Genomic DNA, 21,126 nt, shown 5'->3' on the forward strand with positions numbered 1-21,126 from the left:
ATGCTTTTTAATTTTGTATATTTGTTTTTTTAATGTTCAATGTTTTTAACTTTTGTAACCCGTCCAGAGAGCTTCGGCTATGGGGCGGTATATAAATAATAATAATAATAATAATAATAATAATAATAATAATATAAATAAAAATGTTTTTTAATTTAAAAAATAAAGAAATTTCTATCCCATTTCTCGTCTTTGCTGCATAATTTGCACACATGATTTATCCCTGTCATAGAAGATGATCCATTTTCGTGCTACACTCTCTATTTATTCATGCTATTTGATCTGTTCTGTTGTCACTGTTAAGTGGATAGATGTAAGACGTGCCCCCACCCCTAAGGATGCAAGTCACTAGGTTTAACTTCCCAAGTGATAGTATTCTAAACACGGGGCAGATCAAACCGTGCAACACGCTATGACTGGATTGCAAAGCAATACATGGTCCCGCTTCTGAGCTTCCATGAGCTTCCTGATTTCAGTTCTTTATTCATCAGAAACAATATTTTAATTCCTTTTTGGAATAGGTTCTTCTGTCTCATTGGCTACGTGGTTCAGGTCATTTCAGTATTGGTTTGTCGTTGTTTGGAGGAAGAGATGCATCATAGCTCGCACCATTTGAGAGTGTATGTGAGCCCAACAAAAGCAGACAGAATCTTTTAATTTTTACACCTTCTTTTGAGGCAGGGAGAGAGAAGTGAATGGTTTCTTTTCATAATTTTGATTAAAAGGAACGTTTTCTGAAGTGAATACATGGATCAGTGCTACTTTCATTATGGCAAGCTGGCAGTGAGGGTGAGAAGAATGGATGCTAAACTGGATAGTGCCATTTCAGGTTTGAAAATATACCTAAGAGACCCACCGCTTGCACAATGGAGACTTAGCCCTTCCGGGAGCAATTGGAAATGAGCAGTAACACTTATTCCTGGAATGGGGGCAGGTCAGTGGCTGACCTGTCCTAATCCAGAAACAAATGTTTCTGCTTGTTTTGGGGCTTCCTATAGGAAGCATTAAATCTTTGCCAAAATAGTGAGTCCCACTTGCACAACAGAGTCAGCGGGAGGAGCCACTTGCTCCATGGCCAGAGTGGATACTGCCCTAAGTGAGTAGATAGGGTGGTCTCCCCCTGCCCAAGCACATCTAAACTGGATGGAAATGGAAAATGTTTTTTTCTCCAAGGTGTTCATATACAAGTGTGCTGTGGTTGTTAGAATGTTGGGCTAGGACTGGAGGCCCCGATTCAAATCTCCAGTCAGCCCAAAAGTGCATCATATGCCGTTGGTCTAACAGGCTTGTGGCGACAGATAAAATAGTGGGGGTAGGGGAGGGAAACCACATATGCCACTCTGACTTCATTTAAATCAGGGCAGAATATAAATGTAGTAAATAAAACAAAACACATTGCACCTACGGGCAGGTGGACTAATAGAAAAGCCTTGTGGGTTAGTAACTTTTGTGGGTTTATTTGCAGGGCCGTTGAGCTTGGCCAAGCTCAGCAACAGGCTGCAGGAGACCAGGAGCTTGTCTGTACACTCTATATACCCCATTGTGGCTGCGCAGCTGCACTCCGTTGTTTATATGACACAGCTACCAACTCGCAGCCACATCATACTATTCCCTTCAAAATTGCGATTTTTCTATGGCCTGGTTCAGACGACACTCTGGGCTTTGTGGTTAGCTTAACCATGTTCAGCTGTGGTTAATGCTAACCACGTGTGGAATGCTTGCAAGACAACACTTTTAACCCTTTTGTGGCTAAGTTTTCCTTGGTGAGCCTAAAGGGGCAGATGGTTAGGGAAAACTTGTGTCAGACGACACCGTAATCCATGGTTAAGCATTCCATTAACCATTTTGTGGTTAAGCAGCATAGTTTAACGTGTTGTCGGAATGGGGCCAATGTGGTTAACGGGGCAGATGGTTAGGGAAAACATGTATCAGATGACACTGTAAACCATGGTTAAGCATTCTGTTAACCATTTTGTGGTTTGGCAGCATGGTTTAGTGTGTTGTCTGAACGGAGTCTGTGTGTTGTTTTATCGCGACTTTTATATATTGCTCCAATGTCACCACGGTTGTTTATCTAGTTCGGATTAAGAGAGTAGGCATAGGATTAAGAGAGGAGGTGAATCCCAGTGCAGGTTAGGCATGGGAATTCAGAGCAGGCTCAACAAGCCTAGTAATGACCTTCATGGCGATGTTAAAGTCTGGGGAATGAAAGTAAGGGCAATTAAGATCATCTACAGGGGCCCTTCTCCGTGAGCCCCTGCCAAAGGAAGTGAGGCAGGTGGCTACTAGGAGGAGGGCTTTCTCCACTGTGGCACCCCGGTTGTGGAATGAGCTCCCCAGAGAGGTCCGCCTGTCGCGTACACTGTACTGCTTTCGTCGCCAGCTGAAGACCTTTTTATTCTCTCAGTATTTTAACACTTAATTTTAACTTAAATTTAAATTTTACTGTTCTAACTCTTTATTTTAATCTTATATCAATTTTGTTGCGTGGTTTTATCCTGGTTGTGCTTTTTATACTGTATTTTGTAATTGTGCTTTTAACATGTTGGTTGTTTTATTATGGTTTTAACTTTTGTGAACCGCCCAGAGAGCTTCGGCTATTGGGCGGTATAAAAATGTAATAAATAAATATGATGAATAATACATAAATTCAATGAATTGTAACAGCTCAGTTGTTTGGGGAATGAGTAGCCAAAGCTGTGCCATATTGACAGCCCCCAGCCATGCTGAGGTAAATCTTTGGCACAGCCAGTATGGTTGGTCAAGGGCCAATCGTTTCTGGAACAGGCTTACAAGGATGTGAGATGAGAGCCAGACCAGGTATCTGTTGCGTATCTTCTCCCAGGTTTGAGTTGCTCTGGAAGCTAGCGTGGAGCAGTGGTTTTAGAGCCAGCCAGGCTGCTGTCGGTTGTTCAGGTTGCCCAGTTGGATGGCGCTGAACAGCTGACCAGAGGTTGGGCAGATATCTCCTTCCATTTTAGAACTGTCTTGGTGGCACTAGGGAGTAAGGCTCATGGGCCTTGCAGGAACATAGGAAGCTGCTTGGTCAGACCATTGGTTCATCTAGCTGGTATTGTCAACAGCAGGCCTGTTCAGACAGCACGCTAAGCCATGGTTAAGCTGCTAACCCTTTTGCAGCAAATGGTTAGTGAACATGTTTAAACTGTGGTTATGTAGCCACCATGGTTAGGAATGGTTCACGCAACACACTAAGTCATGGTCCACACGACATGCTAAGCCATAATGTTTAGCTCAAAATGCTGAACCACCTTGGCTTAATGTGTCATCTGAACAAGGTCACTGGCTGGCAGTGGCTCTGCAGGGTTTCAGGCATGATGGTTTCTTAGCCCTGCCTGGAAATGTTGGGGATTGAACCTGGGACCTTCTGCATGCAACATATTCGTCCTACCCTTGAGCCACAGCCATTTCACATCCCTGGTTTGAGAACATTAATTTTTGTTTCTGTACCTGGCCAATCAGGGCAGTATCCAGAAAGAAGGCAGAAAGAAGCTAAGGGGGACTATTCCCAAAGCTTCTTACTGGTGAATCAGCAAGGTGGTCCCCCTGTGCCAGGAAATGACCTGCTTCTGATAAATGGGACATCTTATTCCCTTTAGAAGAAATGCCAGCATGACGTCCCACCATAATCCAAATGGGTTGAGTTGTGGTGTTCAGAATTACTTCTGCTGCACAGACTGAGTCAGACCACACATTCTTGAACTTCACTCAAATGCGATGCAATATGTAGACACAGAAATAATGTTTGTGTGTGCATGCACATAGAGAGCGGGGTGGGTGGGAAGAGGAATGTATTCTTTCAGGTTTAATTGAAGAGCATCTTAAAAACTCCCATCTTCCTTCTAGATTTTACGTACTAGCTAAAAGATGCAGAATTGCATAAAGGAGCTTTTGCAATTCTCTTAGTTGAGAAAACAAGGATGATAGCTGTGGTCTCACGTAGCACTACAGATATTCTGGACAGTGCTGATGCTCATGGACATCTGGAGCCAGGCTACCATAATTTGGATGGCCTCCCAGACTTTGTCTGCAGTGCCAGGGGTCACTTTGGCCTTTTTGAGCTGCTCACAGTCAGGAAGATGGAAATGTGCTCTAAAGTCACCTTCTCTGCTCCTCTAACCTGATTTCTGTGCTGTGCTTGAGAAAGATACAGCGTAGTTTTTTAAAAAAACTTTTCTTTTGTTTTATCCCAAAGATCCAGTTAAGGAAATACAAACCACGAGCTCATTTTTCAAAGCTGTGCAAATGACCAAAATTCACTCCCATGCAAAAGATCAAAAGAAAATCTGTGCATCAGTTTAAGAAATGATTCTTGCAAAACAGTTTGCGAATGTTGATGGCAATAAAGCAGTCTTGGGATTTGCATATCAATCTGTGTAAATAACACAGTTGCTCCACATTAAATAGCATTATTAGGCTGTCAGACATTTAGGATGGTTTATGTTAAGAGCTTTTTGCCTCAATGTTCAGGCCCAGTCTAAATGATATGCAGCAGTTTCTCTCAGCATGGTGCCTTGCAGATGGGAGTTGTAGTCCAAAATATCTGGAAGGCACCATATTGGGAAGGCCATTATACAGGCACCTTCTAGCTTTTCATTTCTTTGTATTTTTTCCCAAATTTGCATTTCTGTCATGATTCTAATTAGTGTTGGGGTTTTTTAAATGTCCACATTAAACCACATTCTCTCTTAATTTGCACCTGTTTAACTTGTCAGCTTGATACTGTACCAGCAGCTTTGTGACCTGTCCATATCCTTCCTGTGACTTGTTGAGAATTCTGCACTAGCAATTTCGAATCACCAGCCTGCTTCAAATATAACAGCCGAACACTGCAAATGGATTTAGGGCTTGCACTTCCTCATTCATGAATTAATTTGGTAGATTCGTCAACTTCTTAAGCTTATGGGAGCTATTTTTCTTTTCCCTTTTTTTGTCTTAAAAGATGCAAGCAGGGAGGAAGAAAAAACAAACAAGCAGTATTGTACCTACTGATGTGGTTCGCCCGTAATGGCAATTCATGGGTTGTTTAACTGATGAATTGTTGGGGCCACTTGAGAGCAAGCAAGCAAGCACACTGCCTCCTGCCTGGTTGCCGCTTCTGCTTTTCATCTGGTTTCTCAAACAACACAAAATTGTCTTGTCCTTGGGTTGTTTGATATGACATCCGAACCTACAACTCTGGGTTATTTAGCAACAAACAACCCAGAGTTATAACCCAGCAACAAACCATTATAATGGATGTAATGAACTTTGAGAAGCTCAAGAGAAAAAGTGCTAGGTAAGCAGGACAATTAATAAATCAAAGACCCATGTATAATACAGTGGCTTAAGTAGCACTTTCTGTATTTGTTAATATTAATTGTTTGAATGAATTCATACATGTTTGTTGTGAAGATTGAATACAGGTTTAGAAAAGGGTAAGCAAAATGATCAAGGGGCTAGAGCAATTGCCCCGTATGGAATTTTTTACAACATTTGGGCTTTTTACCTAGGAAAAATGCAAATAGAGGGCTAGGAAATGGTAAAGGGGTATAAAATAATGCATGGTGTGGAGAAAGGGAAAATGGTTTCTCTCTGTTCTGTAATACTAGAACCCGGGGTCCTCCCATGAAGCTAAATGGTGGAAGATTCAGGAGAAATGAAAAGAAGTAATTCTTCACACACATATAGTTAAACCATGGGATTAGGTACCATAAAATGTAATGAGGTCTGCTAGCTTGAATAGTTATAAATGGGGATTAGGCAAATTTATGGAGGATAAGGTTATCAATGGCTGCTAGTCACAATGGCTATCATGGGTGTCCATATAAAATTTTCCAGGGGTGGGGCCAATTGCCCAGATAGCTTCAGCTATGGGGCATTATAGAAATGTAATAAATGAATGAAAGCTGTAAAATGAATGGGGTTGAAATTCGTGCAAGTAGTGCTCACTACTTCATTTTTCTACTCACTGTTTTCAGCTACTTTTTACAATAACTAGCATAACAGGACTTTTGCATCACTTGAATTTTGAAATGCAGAAATATTCCTTTTGGAATTGTAGTTTTTCCCACTGTAACTGTACATTTTGTATCTGATTGACCTTTTTAAAAAATAAATAAATAAAAAAAAGCTCTGATAGTGGGAGAGAACAGATCTAACATTTCTGGTAGATCTAAGGTCTGAGGTGTCACAATGCCTGAGCACCAGGTTGACCATGATATATAGGCAAGACCTTTGAGAAATTTGTATATCAGGTCTATTCCTCTAATTGCTGGCAGTGCAATACAGCTAACACTTCTTTTAAACGTATGTTTTGGCAGTGTCCAGTAGTTGCTTCTTTTTGTTAGGAGGTTATTACACAGAGATATTTTGTAGGGACAGTCTTTAATATTCACTGATGTACACCCTGATGTACACTGATGTACAATTATTTGCCTGCTTCATGGAAATTAATAAATGGTCAGTATAAATGGACACCCTTGACAGTTAAAGAGCCTCGTGTGGCGCAGAGCGGTAAAGCAGCAGTTTCTGCAGCTGAAACTCTCCCCACGGCCTGAGTTCGATCCCAGCGGAAGCTGGTTTCAGGCAGCCGGCTCGGGCCGACTCAGCCTTCCATCCTTCCGAGGTCGGTAAAATGAGTACCCAGTTAGCTGGGGGAAAGGTAATCATGGCCAGGGAAGGCAACGGCAAACCACCCCGCTATAAGGCCTGCCAAGAAAACGTCAGCGAAAGCTGGCGTCCCTCCAAGAGTCAGTAATGACTCAGTGCTTGCACGAGAGGTTCCTTTCCTTTCTTTGACAGTTAAAAGAATGATATTACAACATTGGAAAGATAAACACTCACCTCCTATAATGCAATGACTGAGGACCTTTCAACACTTTCAATAATTGAAAGGATGGCATATAGATGTCACCTTCAAATGGATACTTAATTGGATATTTAGTCCAGTTTTGTGGCAGCCCAAATATAATTGCTAGGAAGTTGTATGCTTTTCATACAAATCCATGTAAGTATATATGTTTTTAAAAAAGGATATTTTTTTCACTTAGATTCTGCTGTCCAAGCAAAACGCAAGAGACTCTGGTAACTTTGCAACAGGGCTCTTTATTACTACAACTCATGAAAAATGTGAATTTATGAGTAGCCACATTGCATACTGCCTCAGCTCCAAGGCCTGGAGGAAAAAAGAGAAAGTAAAACTTGCAGGTCCTCTTAAACTATATACACACATACATACATCGCAACCGCTTTAGGCCCTTAATAAACTTCAGATTTTTGAGGGCCCACGGACAAGATACCTTAATGGCCTTCCTCCTTCAGGGGGTCCACTTTCTCACCACAATTTTCACCAGCTGCTATTGCTCTTCAGCCTTTCCTCATTATTGTTACCAGTTGCTTGCTTGACAGGCAGAGAGCCAGTGAACAAGGAGGCAGGGACACCTTCTGCTCCTCTTTCTCACAGCCACTGTTGTCTTGGTCTGAGTGAGAGAGAGGCGAACAAGCAGGTTCTTCTTCGTGGACTCTGTGCATCACACGTATGGGCTCTACGCCTGCGCGGAGCTCTTTTTGGAAAAACTTCCAAAGCTGAAGACATGCTTCTGGGTGGGAACCCCTCTCCCACCGCTGCGCATGTCCTTGGGTTCCTGCCCTTCCTCTCAGTTCTCTTTCGACCGCCTCGCTAGTCGGACGCGTCATCGGAAATGTCTGTGATCTTTTCTAAAAGAACAGTGCCGAACTTTCTCTTTTTACTTCTTTTCTTGCTTTTTTCTTGCCTTTTCTCGTTGTTATATACATAACCCCCTTTTTTTCCTTAAATATATTTCTTTCGTGATTGGGCCACATGGCCCTCAAGGCCCCATTTTACAAATGCACCAAATCCCTCCCTAACAAGCAGGTTGCCATGGTGAAGAGGAGGAGCAACTCCAGGGGCCTCTTGTGTGTGGGCCCTCCACAGCTGCCTAACCATGCCTATCCTTGACACATTGCACTGCTGTTACAGTCAACTTCACACACCCTCCCTGCATTTCTCTTAAAAAAAAATCTAACGTGCCAGGAGGCATGAGAACAATGCTGGATTATACGACAAGTTTTTCATATTCTAACTCCCCGCTTCTCCCAACAAAATGGGTATAAAAACATTGGGCTACTTTGAAAGCCTGGTATAACCCACACTCTCTCAAACACTCTCCTGCAATTTGGGTAAAATAATGATTGACTTTTTCTGCATATATTGTTAGGGTAATTGTTTAAACGCTTACAAACAAAGGGGGAAAATCATTTTAAAGTAAACCTGAGTTTGGAAGATAACGAACTCTTGTATTTGCTGCTACCTTTTGTTTTTGGGTAGACTACTGCATAATCACAGCTATAATAAAATGCTGGATTTCTGAATAGTTTATGTGTCAGCAATCACTTTCCACCAACATTTTTTTTTAAAAAAGGAGGGGGGCTTAAAAATGAACCAGGAATATCTTTCCCCAGACAGTAGGTGTGTCAATCATTGCTATGACTTCATTCATTGGCTAAAACCACTGAAAGGCAAGAACAGGATAGTTTCTCATAACATGCATTGGCAGAATGGTGGGTGCACATTTTGCTCCATACGTTAGGTTCTTCAAAGGCTAAGGACATGCTTTTTTAAAAAAATGAAAATGGGGAAACACAGGATTATGGTCTATGGTGGAGTGGACAGCAGCCTCCCTTGCCCCTTCTGTAAATACCCACGATAGCTATATTTTACCTCCAATATTAGAGAAAGTATGCCCAGGGAATATGGAAGATTGCTATTGCCCTCTTGTCCTGCTTGTGGGCTTTCCATTGGGGCATCTGGCTGGCCTCTGTGGGAAAGAGAATACTGTACTACCGTATTTCTTCGATTCTAAGACACACCCTGTTTTTAGAGATGTTTATATGGGGGGGGGAAATACGTCTTATAATCAAAGAAATACGGTAGACTAGTCTTTGGTCTGAACCAGCAGGGCTCCTTCTTATGTTCTTACAATTGGGAGATCATTTAAAATGGAAGGAAGGTGTAAACTGCCCAGAGAACTTCGGCTATGGGGCGGTATATAAATGCAATAAATAAATAAATATTAATTATTATCAGATCATAACTGCAACCACTTTTCTCTTGCAGCATATAGTAAATCTAGCGATTTTGCAGTGACCTTTTTCTTGCAATGCAGTATGTGGAGCATACTTCTTTCAGAAACGTTACTACTTCCTCATTTGTGAATTTGCTTATCAATAATTCAGATTCCAAAGATTCTCTGTCCAGGGCCATTAAAAATGTCTATTTGTCCAATTGAAGGGGTTGACATGTAGTTAGACAAAAGTAAGCACATCTGAGTATTGTGTGTAACTTGTACTATTTTTGAGAAAACACTCGACTACTTTTAAAAGAACGTATTTTTGCCCATCATAACATAGTTCTCTTAAATGTGCTGTGGTCTTTTTCAGTTAACAACTCTATATAGATTAATTAATATAGTTTGTCATGACAGATCACATTTCAGGTGGACACATTACTACTTAAAAAAAATCATATCTAGGAAAGTGTGTATAAGCACAGCCCAAATCCATCAAAAAAACCCATTTTGGGTATGACTCGGGGACAAAATAAGACCTAAATTGCTAATGTTAATATTCATTTTAAATAAGGGCTTATTATAAAATACATTCATTCAGATTTTGGGTGCTTGATCCTTTTATTCCCCCATATCTGGAATTCTTTATAAAGGTACAGGAGCTCAGAAGCATGGTTCAGAAAGCCAAACAGTTTGAAAGCTCTTGGATCAGCCGCCTTGGCTTTGTGTCTTAAGTTGCTTGCTGCTTTGCGCAACGTCCAGGCTTCCTTGCATAATTTCCTTGAGAAATGGTTTGCTCATTAATATTTTAGCCCCTATCTTACCAACTGGTAGAAGCTGCATGCCTTAGGCTACAAAATGTCGCTGCCTCTGCTGAAGCGTTCTAATCTTTCCTTTAAATGCTGTGTTAGAACCAACGACAGATAAATGGGAGCTGGTACAGTTCGAACTGGAGATGACTCCTTTTTACACAACTGAATGTACCTTTACTAAGTGCAGCCGGGAGGTACAATGCCACAGCAGTGGCAGTGCTGTGTACACCTTACATAGTCTCTGTGCTCCTTCTGACCTGAAAGCTATAAGTTGAATTTGACTGTGAAGTAAAATCCATGAAGGAACTTGCATGCCTATTCCTTTTACAGATTGGCTATTGAAGTGTACATAATGTTCATCAATACAATGTGCACTTGCCCCAATAAGCTCTATTTTGTGCTGGGTTGAGCATAAGAACATAAGAATTGCCTCGCTGAATCAGACTCAAGAACAGCCCATCACGGACTTCTGGAAGCTCACAGGCAGGGCATGATTGCAATGGCTATCTCTTGTAATTTGTAGTTTCTGGTACACAAAGATATACTGCCTCTGAACATGGAGATTCCATTCCAATAAGAACTATTCCTTCTATTTCTAATATTAGATGTTAGGGTCGGTCTTTCTATAGTCAAAATATCATTGTCATTGTGCAAGAGGGATGAATCAGCAGGCTTTGGGGAACCCCAAGGTTTGCAAAAATATTAGAGCATCTTTTAGAGTGGAACCTCTCCCCCACCAAACAGATAAATAAATGTGCTCAGTGGGCCACAGAATGCTAGCTGACTACTGGGGAGTTGGGGGTTGGAATGGAATACTGGATGAAAGGGAAAATGGAACGGAATATCGTGGAGGAGGGCATGGCTGGCTGATTTGACCCCTGAACAGAAGCACTCCACACTACAATGTTTTGTTTCAGGTCCCAGTTGTAATGTCTAATAGCTATTGATTGACTCTATACACATAGACTTCCTGCCCTTGCCAGTGTAAGCTGGCTGGACTTTGGAAGTAGTGGGCAATCTGCTATTTTGCTTCCCCACCCCACCCCCAGTTAGGATTGGTTCTCTGAGTCACAAAAGTCTATACTTACTACTTTGTGACATTAAAGGGAAGTTCCAGCTGCACCTTGTCTCTCATGGCCAAATGCAAGCTTTATGCAAATCATGTTTCTCCCTGTGACATCTGAGTCAGGTGAGGCTGTCCAAGTCCTGGACCAGTGCCTTGAGTCAGTAATGGTCTGGATGAGGGCCAACAAACTGAAAATGAACCCTGACAGGGATAGCTTGGCCCCGGTGGTACAGGGCAGGGTGTCTGTGTGTATAGGGGCTGGTTTTACTGGGCTTTTTAGCTGAATAAACCTGTTTTCTTTGGAATTCCCCCATTGAAACCAATGGGGGGATCCATTATGGAAGCTCCTGGTCCCTGTTGGGGTGATAGAAGGTCTTTGGATTGAAAGCTGGCTCCAACCCACCTTCAGAATGGCCCACTATGTCTGTGGGCCATTCGCTTTGTTCCATTATTCGCTTTGTTCCATAATTCACTTGCCAAAATAATTCCTGACATGTTGAAAGACACGATGTCTCCTTTCAGGAGCTGAAGAGGCCTTGAATGAAATGATGTTAATATTTTTTGCAAAATTAAGAAAGACAACCCCCTTAAGAACAAGGAACGTAGAAGCTTTTAGACTTGAAACTGGGGGGAAAGGTAATAATGGCCGGGGAAGGCAACAGCAAACCACCCCGCTATAAGGCCTGCCAAGAAAACGTCAGCGAAAGCTGGCGTCCCTCCAAGAGTCAGTAATGACTCAGTGCTTGCACGAGAGGTTCCTTTCCTTTCCTGGTATCCAAATCCCAAGTGATATAGGGTTTGCCATGTCCACTCCCAGTTAGTAAGCTGGCAGCTGTGTATTTGACTAAATGTGGTTTCTAGGCAGTCTTTGAAGGTAGCCCCACATAGATCTCATTACAGACAGTAAGCGGTTCTAGAAGTTACTGTGGCCAGGCTATCTGATGAAAGGCACTTTGACCTGAATTTCCCACCATTCACCTGAATTGATGTTTCAAGTTCTAGTATTATAAGAGAAGGGAAATATTTTCTCCATCTTTCATAATACTAGAACCCATAGAAAGTGGAGATTTTCTCCCTATCTGCTTTCTCCACAAAGTTGTATACCTTTTTTCTAAGCTAATAGGTCCCAAATCCTTTTTCAGAGGGGAGTTTCTCCAATTCCATGATCACTTTGGTTGCCCCTTTCTGCATCTTTTCTAGTTCTACACAATATTCTTTTTTGAGGTGTGGTGACCAGAAATGTACACAGCATTCCAAGCATGATTGTACCATACATTTGTCAAGGGCAATATGATATTGGCAGTTTTATTTTTGATTCCTTTCCTAATGATCTCCAACATGGAATTTGTCTTTTTCACAGCAGCCACACACTGGGTTGACATTTTCATCAAGCTATCCGCCACAACTCCAAGATACCTCTCTTGGTGAATAACTGCCAGGTGAGACCCTCTCAGGGTATGCATGAAGTTAGGATATTTTGCTGCAATGTGCATCCCTTTACTTTTGATTATATTGAATCACACTTGCCATTTTAATGCCCATGTCTCCAGTTTGGGAACTTTTCATAATCCCTTTTTGTTACTGCCTTCAATAATGTCCTGCTTATGCACTCCTCATGGGCATTGACCACTGCTGTGTAAACAAAATGCTGGAGTTTGTTCTGATCCGGCAGAGTTCTTTTTATGGTTGTATGTATGCGCTGCTCTTATTCCTAGGTGTACCAATTTCTGTTGTACTTCATGCTTTAAAATGCTATCCCATTTTCCTTTGTTCCTTGTAAGGCACCATGGAGGATAGTGTGGTTGAGAGAGAGGATGCTCATGGACTTAAGTAGATAGTCCCTATCTTTGAACCAGTCTGCTCTTCCTAAATATAACTTAGGCCTTAGCTAGACCTAAGTTTTATCCTGGGATCGTCCTGGGGTCGTCCCAACTGCTCCTGGGATATCCTGTGTGTCATTTACATGAACAGGGATGACCCCGGGACGATCCCGGGATAAACCTTAGGTCTAGCTAAGGCCTCAGTCATAAACTGCCAGTGCAAACTCATGTCTTTTAAGGAGTGACAATTGTGAAAAGTTCCGAGTTTCTCAGAATTCCAGCACGTCTTTGAAGGCCTCACACGGCCCATAAATTATATCTTATTCACTTTGGATTTATGTTCCATTTTAACCAGATAGAATTTAGACTATCACGTATACCATTAACTATAACATTTACAGCCTTATGCCCACGCACATTTCCATGTTAAAAAGAGTGCTTCATTAAGTTGCTAGGCAGCTTGGTAAATGCCCAATTTTAGTAATTTTAGCATATGTTTATTATTTTGTTCGTAACATATGCTGTACTGTTAAAACTTCTTTCCTTGCACCCCAAAAGGTTGTCAGATCACAAAAGACGGCAGCCCTGGCTTCCTAATATTTTCCATAGTGTTTCGTTGTTGTTGTTTTGGTCCATCAAGTGTTTTTGGACAGAAGGGAGAAATGACTAGCTTTAAGGGATTTGGGGTTTAGATTGTCAGTTTACAGAATTTGTGCAGTTCAGTCCATCTGGACATCATCAGCAAGGCTTTTCGAGACAGAGAGCGCACGAAGCCTAAGAATTTGGGAGATGTTCACAATTTTTAGCTAGTTTTAGTAGATTGAGAAAAATGTCAATGTGCAAGCCCCAGAGTATATAAGTGAATGCAAACTTTACTAAGGGGTCCAGAGAGGAATGTGCAGATGCCTCCCCTGACTCTATATCAATCTGTGAACTTGCGGTATTTGAGGCCTGATGTTCTTCTATGGTCCTTGGGGGTCCCAGGGGCCATAAGATACTGAGGAGCTCCCTCTCTGGAGATCCACCTGCAGCCCTATTATTATTATTATTATTATTATTATTATTTATTTATATAGCACCATCAATGTACATGGTGCTGTACAGATAACACAGTACATAGCAAGACCCTGCCGCATAGGCTTACAATCTAATAAGTTGTAGTTAACAATAAAGAGGGAAGGAGAATGCAAACAGGCACAGGGAAGTGTAAACAGGCACCGGGTAGGGTAAAGCTAATAGTATAGAGTCAGAACAAACTCAATATTTGAAGGCTATAGGGAAAAGAAAAGTTTTTAGCTGAGTTTTAAAAGCAGTGATTGAGTTTGTAGTTCTCAAGTGTTCTGGAAGAGCGTTCCAGGCGTAAGGGGCAGCAGAAGAAAAAGGACGAAGCCGAGTAAGGGAAGTGGAGGTCCTTGGGCAGGCGAGAAGCATGGCATCAGAGGAGCGGAGAGCCCGAGCGGGGCGATAGTGTGAGATGAGAGAGGAGAGATAGGGAGGAGCTAGACCGTGAAGAGCCTTGAAGGTCAGCAGGAGAAGTTTATATTGGATTCTGGAGTGAATTGGAAGCCAATGAAGAGATTTCAGAAGTGGAGTGACATGGTCAGAGCGGCGGGCCAGGAAGATGATCTTAGCGGCAGAGTGGTGGACAGAGACCAGCGGACTGATGTGAGACGAAGGAAGGCCAGAGAGAAGAAGGTTGCAGTAGTCCAGCCGAGAGATAACCAGTGCGTGAACGAGAGTCTTGGCAGAAGAGACAGACAAAAATGGTCGAATCCTGGCAATATTATATAGGAAGAATTATATATAGCCCTCTGCCCTGAACAGTGGTGGAGCTTTCTGACACCATGGCTGCCCCGCTGGTGGTGCTCTGCCAGCAGTGGCAGCAAAAAGAGGGCTGATTGGGAGAGGCTTTGGGTCCACTGGATCCAAAGCTTCTTCCTTCCCACGATGTGCCCCTGTAGCGGGGAAGAAACGACACCAGCCCTGGTGGTGGAGCTGGTGCGTTGTTTCCCCCTACTGTTGAAACCAGTGGGAGTGAAGATACAGAAAAGGAAAAACCAGTGCTACCAAAAAGGAAGGAAGGTGCATCTCCCCGCCACTTCTGCCCTGCCTGGCTTAAGTCTTGGGGGGGCTTAGGAAGTGGCAGTTCTTTCTTCCCAGCTCCTAAAGGGTTACTCTTTTAGTGAGAAAATACGTGGAACCATAGAGGCTTGTGCTGCTGGCGTTTGTAATGGTGGCAACTTGGGAATTCCTCCTCCTCTTCCTCTTGCATGGACTAGTGACTGCCTAGATAAGGTTGAGTGAAATGTTGGCTCCCAAGCCAAGTGCTGTGTAAGGATGAAGAAGGTGTGAACCAGATGTCCTTTGCTCTGTACTCAGCTGGGTCGAGTTAACAGCAGAGAGGAATAAATAAATAAAGAATCCACCTTCATGGCATCCCGATCCATCATCACAACTAAACATTCACTTTATTTTCTTGTTTATCTTGCCATTATAATTAGCCAACAACCTTTTGCCGAAAAACCGAAGAATCCACAGAGATTTCTCCTGAACTCCTGCCAGTGTATGAGCATTATCAGCGTTTTTCCAAGACCTTCTGTTGAATATTACCAGAAGACGTCTGCTTGGCATCACTTGTTTATCAACACTCTTTGAGAGAGGCACACATTCTTGAGGCTTTAGTGGAGCTGTCTATTCAGGTAGGCGTTCTGCTTGGGTTGCCTTAATTGGGAAGTTAGAAGCGTACATACAGAACCGCCTTACGCTTTGTTGGGCCATTGGTACTTTTGGACCAGTACTGTCTGCCTTGCAGCTGCTGCGCCCTAAATTCTCAGGGCAGGGCTCTTTCCCAGCTCAACTCCTTTAGAATAATTTAACTCTTGCTAAATTACGTTTTGTTAGAGTTATATGTATTGGGTAAGTTATAGCTGTGTAGTTTCGGTGTGGAACTGGTGCAAGGCAAATGCTATCGAAAGAAACACACGGAGACACTGCAAGTTCAAAAGCAAACAGGATTGTATTGGGAGTTCATAGCTCCTGGAAAAGCAGGAGCTCCTGGAAAAGCAGGATGGAAAAGGTTGACTGCAGCCATTGTGACTGCAGTGTTCAGATCAAGAAACACTTATTACCAATGGAGAAGGAGGAAGGAAATAAACGCATGCAGGCTGCACTCCACATCAAAGAGTAATTTCAAGAAAAAACTAGTAGAGGGAGAAAGCAAGTTCCCTTTTGTCTATCGCCCCCCGCTGGTTCAGATGACTTATCACAAGTGTTGTTGCTTTACTCCAACATGCTTCTTGGTGCATTATCTAATTGTAATGTTTACAACAACCCTGTAAGATAAGCCAGTATTACTATCCCCCCTATGGAAGGGAAGCATAGGGACACACACACACACACACACAGAGAGAGAGAGAGAGAGAGAGAGAGAGAGAGAGAGACTTGTCTAGGGCCACCCAGGAGAGCTCATGTCTCATAGCAGAGATGAGATCTGAACCCAGGGCATTTTGATTGGCAGTTCAGTCTCTGAGCCACTGGGCTACCCCAGCTTTCTTGAGATCATTTTTAGCTGGAGATGGCAGGAACTGAACGTGGGAATTTCTGGACACAAACAATGCACTCTACTGCTGCACTATGATTCTTGCCTCCACCCCATCCCACTTTGATAAAAAAAAATCTATCAGAGGATCAGAAAAAAATATGTCCCAAATTAGAGATGAAGCACCCAGAAAGAACAGGAGCAATACTTTGCATTTATACATTTGGAACCTCCAGAAAGACTCTTCCATTTCACACCAAGCTGGCCCTCAGCTGTGTCTCCAACAGCATTGTTATAAATACCAGCATACCATACTTGAAGTTTTCCTACATAAGATCTTAAGCCAGCCTTTCCCTTATCTGGTGCCTCCAGATGTGTTGGACTACAACTCCCATAATTGGCCATGCTGGCTGTGTATTATGGGAATTGTAATCCAACACATCTGGAAGGCACCAGGTTGGGGAAGGATACCTTAAGCTAATGGTTCTACTTTTCCTTTTTAAAAAACGCTGTGAAGAACTTTATGCTAAACACAATTGTGCTGTTAAGTCCTTTTTGTTTTGTTTTCTATTTGTCTTTATTAATTTAAAGAAAAGTGTACTGTCCTTTAAAACACACCCTAAAGCAGCTAGTGGGTCTTGGTTAAATAAATAACAAGATAAGAAGTTACAAACTTTAATGGTGGATGTGGTAAATACATAGCATTTATACCATGCTAGGTATTCAGACTGCTCAAAGTGCTCAGTGCTGTCTAAGTAATTATTACAACAAGCCTGTAATGTGGGTCAGTATATTGCAGATGGAAAGCTGAAATGGAGCGATAGCAGCTGGTCTAAAAAAAACCTAGAGCAGGGTGGGGGACATTTTTGTGTGTATTTATTTATTTAAAGCATTTTTATAGCGCCGCCTCACCATTTCTGGCATCGAGGCGCTTTACAATAAACATATAAAACAATTCCATTAAAACCCTCAACCCACATTAAAACGTGTTGATTGCCCTTGGGGTTAGTCTTCCAGGGACTACAGGCTGGTGGTGGGTGGTCCTTCAAACCTGGGTGGAACCAAAGCCAAATATGGGTGGGGTTTGCAACCTTGCAGGATGAAATCGTGCTCTCTTTCTGTGCCACCCCATCTCTGCGAGCCGCATCTTTGCGAGCTGCATGAAACAGTGTGGTGTAGTGGCTAAAGTGTTGGACTGGGAGTCGGGAGATCCGGGTTCTAGTCCCCAATCGGCCATGGAAACCCACTGGGTGACTTTGGGTCAGTCACAGACTCTCAGCCCAACCTACCTCACAGGGTTGTTGTTGTGAGGATAAAATGGAGAGGAGGAGGATTATGTACACTGCCTTGGATTCCTTGGAGGAAAAAAAGTGGGATATAAATGTAATCATCATCATCTTCATCATCATCATCAGGGTTAGTAGCCATTGATAGCCTTCTCCTCCAGGCTTCAAGTTGCCTGGTCATGCTGCAGCCTGTTACTACCTCTTTGCCTTATGAAGAGGCGCTCCTATGATGCTAGTTAAACTCCTGTGTTAATTTACTGGCCTCCATGCTTGTCCTAAGCTTTGCCCATATAGCTGGAAACTGAAAGCAGAGATAGATGGGGCAGACGCAGCACGAGCAGCCACTGTTGCCCCTCTTAGAATGATGTCATGACTGGAATCTGGGTCTGGGGCAGTTGCACCGGCTTACCCTTATGAACGGATGCCCATGATCGGATATTATGTATTGTGCTTTATGGTGGGGGGAATCTTTTTGTCTAGTTATCTGCAATTTCTACGCTGCAGTAAAATACCATTCTTTGTATTTGATTTTGCTCCCAGCACATAAAGGTCACTGTGATGGCTGCATGCAGAAATGTCACACGAATGGTCCATTGCGGCCAAATAGTCTCACCTTGGGGACTTCAAATAAAAAGAGCTGCTAGTTTGAGCCATGCATGGTGCAGAAGTATAGCTTCAGATTTTGCTTCCAGGACACCCACTGCAAACACAGTGGAACTTCTTGGCAAACCTTACATCTCAGATAGCTACAGCAACATCACAAAGAAGATTCTTTCCAAAGTGGGGAAAAACCTGCACAACCGAAAGCATCACCCTTTGTGGCTGATCAAAGAGCGTGTGAAAGACCACTTCTATAAGCAGTACATAGGACGCTTTGGGACCCCACTGTTTTCGGTATATGATGATTTGCCTCCAGTGGTCACAGTAGAACAGAACTTTGACAGCTTGCTCATTCCACAAGACCATCCCAGCAGGAAGAAAGGGGATAACTACTACCTGAACCAGACTCACATGCTAAGGGCTCACACATCTGCCCATCAATGGGACTTGATGCACTCCGGACTGGATGCCTTTCTGGTTGTGGGAGATGTTTACCGCCGTGATCAGATTGATGGCACCCACTATCCGGTCTTTCACCAGATGGAAGGAGTCCGACTCTTCTCCAACCACGAGGTAAGAAATGCTCTAGAGGTTTAGGAAGGGTCAGTAGTACTCCTTGCTTGTTTCTGAGTAGATTAGAAGGTAACATCCCCTCACCTTGTCCCCCCAAAGTTTACCAACTAATGTGACATTACAAATTCTTCGTATCACAACACAATTATTAATAATATAATGTGGTCAGTAATATGAAAAGAACAAAAATATCTGAAATGTCCATAAAGTAGCATAGAAACTGGGAAATAATACCAAAACTACCCACAAAAACAAAACCTTACAAATTCTATGTAACTAAAGACAAGAATCTACTTTTGGGAGGAAAAGATTGAAGCAGCATTCAGTTGATTTGGTGAGAGATTCAAAGAGTAAAAATGTTTTGGAGGTTCAAAAGTGTTATCAGAAAAGTCCTTCTGAAAATATTGCAATAGGCAAATTTCAACGTTGCTCCAGATGGTTGTTCATACACCAGCCCTGACTAGGGTGGCCGTGTATCCTACTATGCAGAGATCACTCCTCTATATGAAGGGCTGTCAAAGGACAGTCTCTATTTAAAGGCATCCCCTATTTGAAAGGTTGTTCAATCCAAATCTGTCTTAAAGATAAAGAACCATAAAAAGGGACAACAGGGGACTGATGTGGTCCATTGAACAATTAATATCTGGCTAGCAGACTGAGCAGTAAGCCCCTAGTCACAGTCTTCCCTACTATTGTATTGCATTTCAATTTAAACTATAAATTTGTATCTATCCATACAAATTAGCACATGCAATGTTTATGCAAATCTGTCTCATCTTTTGTCCTCCCTTTGTGTGATGCATTTCCACATTTGGCAATATGCAAGTTTTCACTTTTGGCCCTGGCAAGATGGGAATCAAAAATCTCACTAGGGCACGGCCAAAATATTTGATGGCTTAAAGTATCTCTTTCAGACTTGGAAATGGAATCAAAGTCCAGGTGTTTAATGGCACCCAAGTCATGCAGAGAATATTCCCATTTTGGCAGACTACTCTCAGTCTATTAATTTGTTTGTCATTTTAAAACAGACTATTGATATAAAACCTCTATTTTAAAATATAATAATACTATGGCTGGGTACACAAAACATGCTAACCCATCATGGGTTATCGTGTTGTCTGAACTCAGCGCATTTTCCGCAGGGTGGGTTATTGCGTTATTTGAACGCAGCACATTTTCTTCAGGGTGATTTGTTAACCATGCAGTGTGGTTTATTTTTCTCGAACAAACCACTTGGAGAACCCATGACTTGTTGTTGGGTTGTTCAGGGTAGTTAGCAAGCCACGTTTCATGGTTAATCACCAACCCTGCAGAAGAAGTGCTGCATTCAGACAACATGATAGCCCACCCTGTGGAAAATGTGCTGCGTTCAGACAACATGATAACTCATGGTTCAACAACCACCCACATTGAATGGGTTAGCATGTTGTCTAAATGTCAAGGTTGCAGAACCAAATCTGGCCTATTTGAGATCCCAGTCCAGCCCACCTTAGTTCCTCCAGTGTCGCCACCCCCTTCCCCCACCACCAACAAATTGTTTGGTGTTTTCCCAGTTTTTGTGCAGTTTTCCCCCATTCTAAAATGTTGACATGGATATCCTAAGACTTAGTGATTGGAAGTAAGAGCTTTAAGCAAAAATATACTGGGATTTCCAGTATTTTCAGTTCCACCCCTTTACCCTCAGCGCTGCCCACCACTGGAATGTGCCCCCTGAGAGCTTCTTTAAAATGGAATTTGGCCCTCGGGCTGAAAGAGACTCTGCACTCGTACTATATGTAAATGCTAGATGAGAGAGAAGCTCCTCACCACTTTAGAGCATGGGATGGGTTAGATAACAGTTGGATGGGCTGCTGTGATGAGCAGCTCCTGCCTCATGACAAAGCCTCTCATACAAAACTGCTGTGTTCCACACCTTATGACGGGGTGCGTTTCTTGCAGGACAATTTAGCTATTTTTACTTTGCTTTGACGGGCTGCAACATACATTTTGGTTTTGGCTCGATTCTCTGCGTCTGCATGGAACGGGCACCACAGGACTGTACAGTCCTAATAGTTTATATCTTGAAAGTGTCCATACCGTCTGTCATTTTGTTTTGTTACTGGATTTAATCGGGAGATGATTTTTCTCTGGAGAGTGACTGAGATGTTATTGCTAAATGTTAACATCTGATGTATTCTGCAGCAGTTTTGTTAAGCACTTAGCCAGGCAGGCATATTTTCCAGTTGCCTAACTTTCCTTGCAAAATGTTGTCTTGCTTTCTTTGCGACTTTTGAAATGCCTATGAATGTATTTTCACTGGCTATACATGTTTCAGTGCAAGAGTAAAACATGTACAACTACAAACG

At 42.5% G+C, this 21,126-nt stretch overlaps 1 protein-coding gene across 2 annotated transcripts in view; it reads left to right on the forward strand.

Annotated features, from left to right (window-relative positions):
* Positions 1-21,126, forward strand: part of FARS2 (phenylalanyl-tRNA synthetase 2, mitochondrial) — a 268,820-nt gene that overhangs the window by 43,289 nt on the left and 204,405 nt on the right. For both annotated transcript variants that reach the window (XM_063130326.1, XM_063130325.1), the window contains 3 exons: positions 12,325-12,403; positions 15,286-15,483; positions 18,149-18,781. In XM_063130326.1, the coding sequence (XP_062986396.1) occupies positions 18,167-18,781 (615 nt within the window). In that variant the 5' untranslated portion in view covers positions 12,325-12,403; positions 15,286-15,483; positions 18,149-18,166. The remainder of the gene's footprint in view (positions 1-12,324; positions 12,404-15,285; positions 15,484-18,148; positions 18,782-21,126) is intronic.

The sequence above is a fragment of the Elgaria multicarinata genome, chromosome 7 (assembly GCF_023053635.1).
Source record: "Elgaria multicarinata webbii isolate HBS135686 ecotype San Diego chromosome 7, rElgMul1.1.pri, whole genome shotgun sequence".
Lineage (NCBI taxonomy): Eukaryota > Metazoa > Chordata > Lepidosauria > Squamata > Anguidae > Elgaria > Elgaria multicarinata.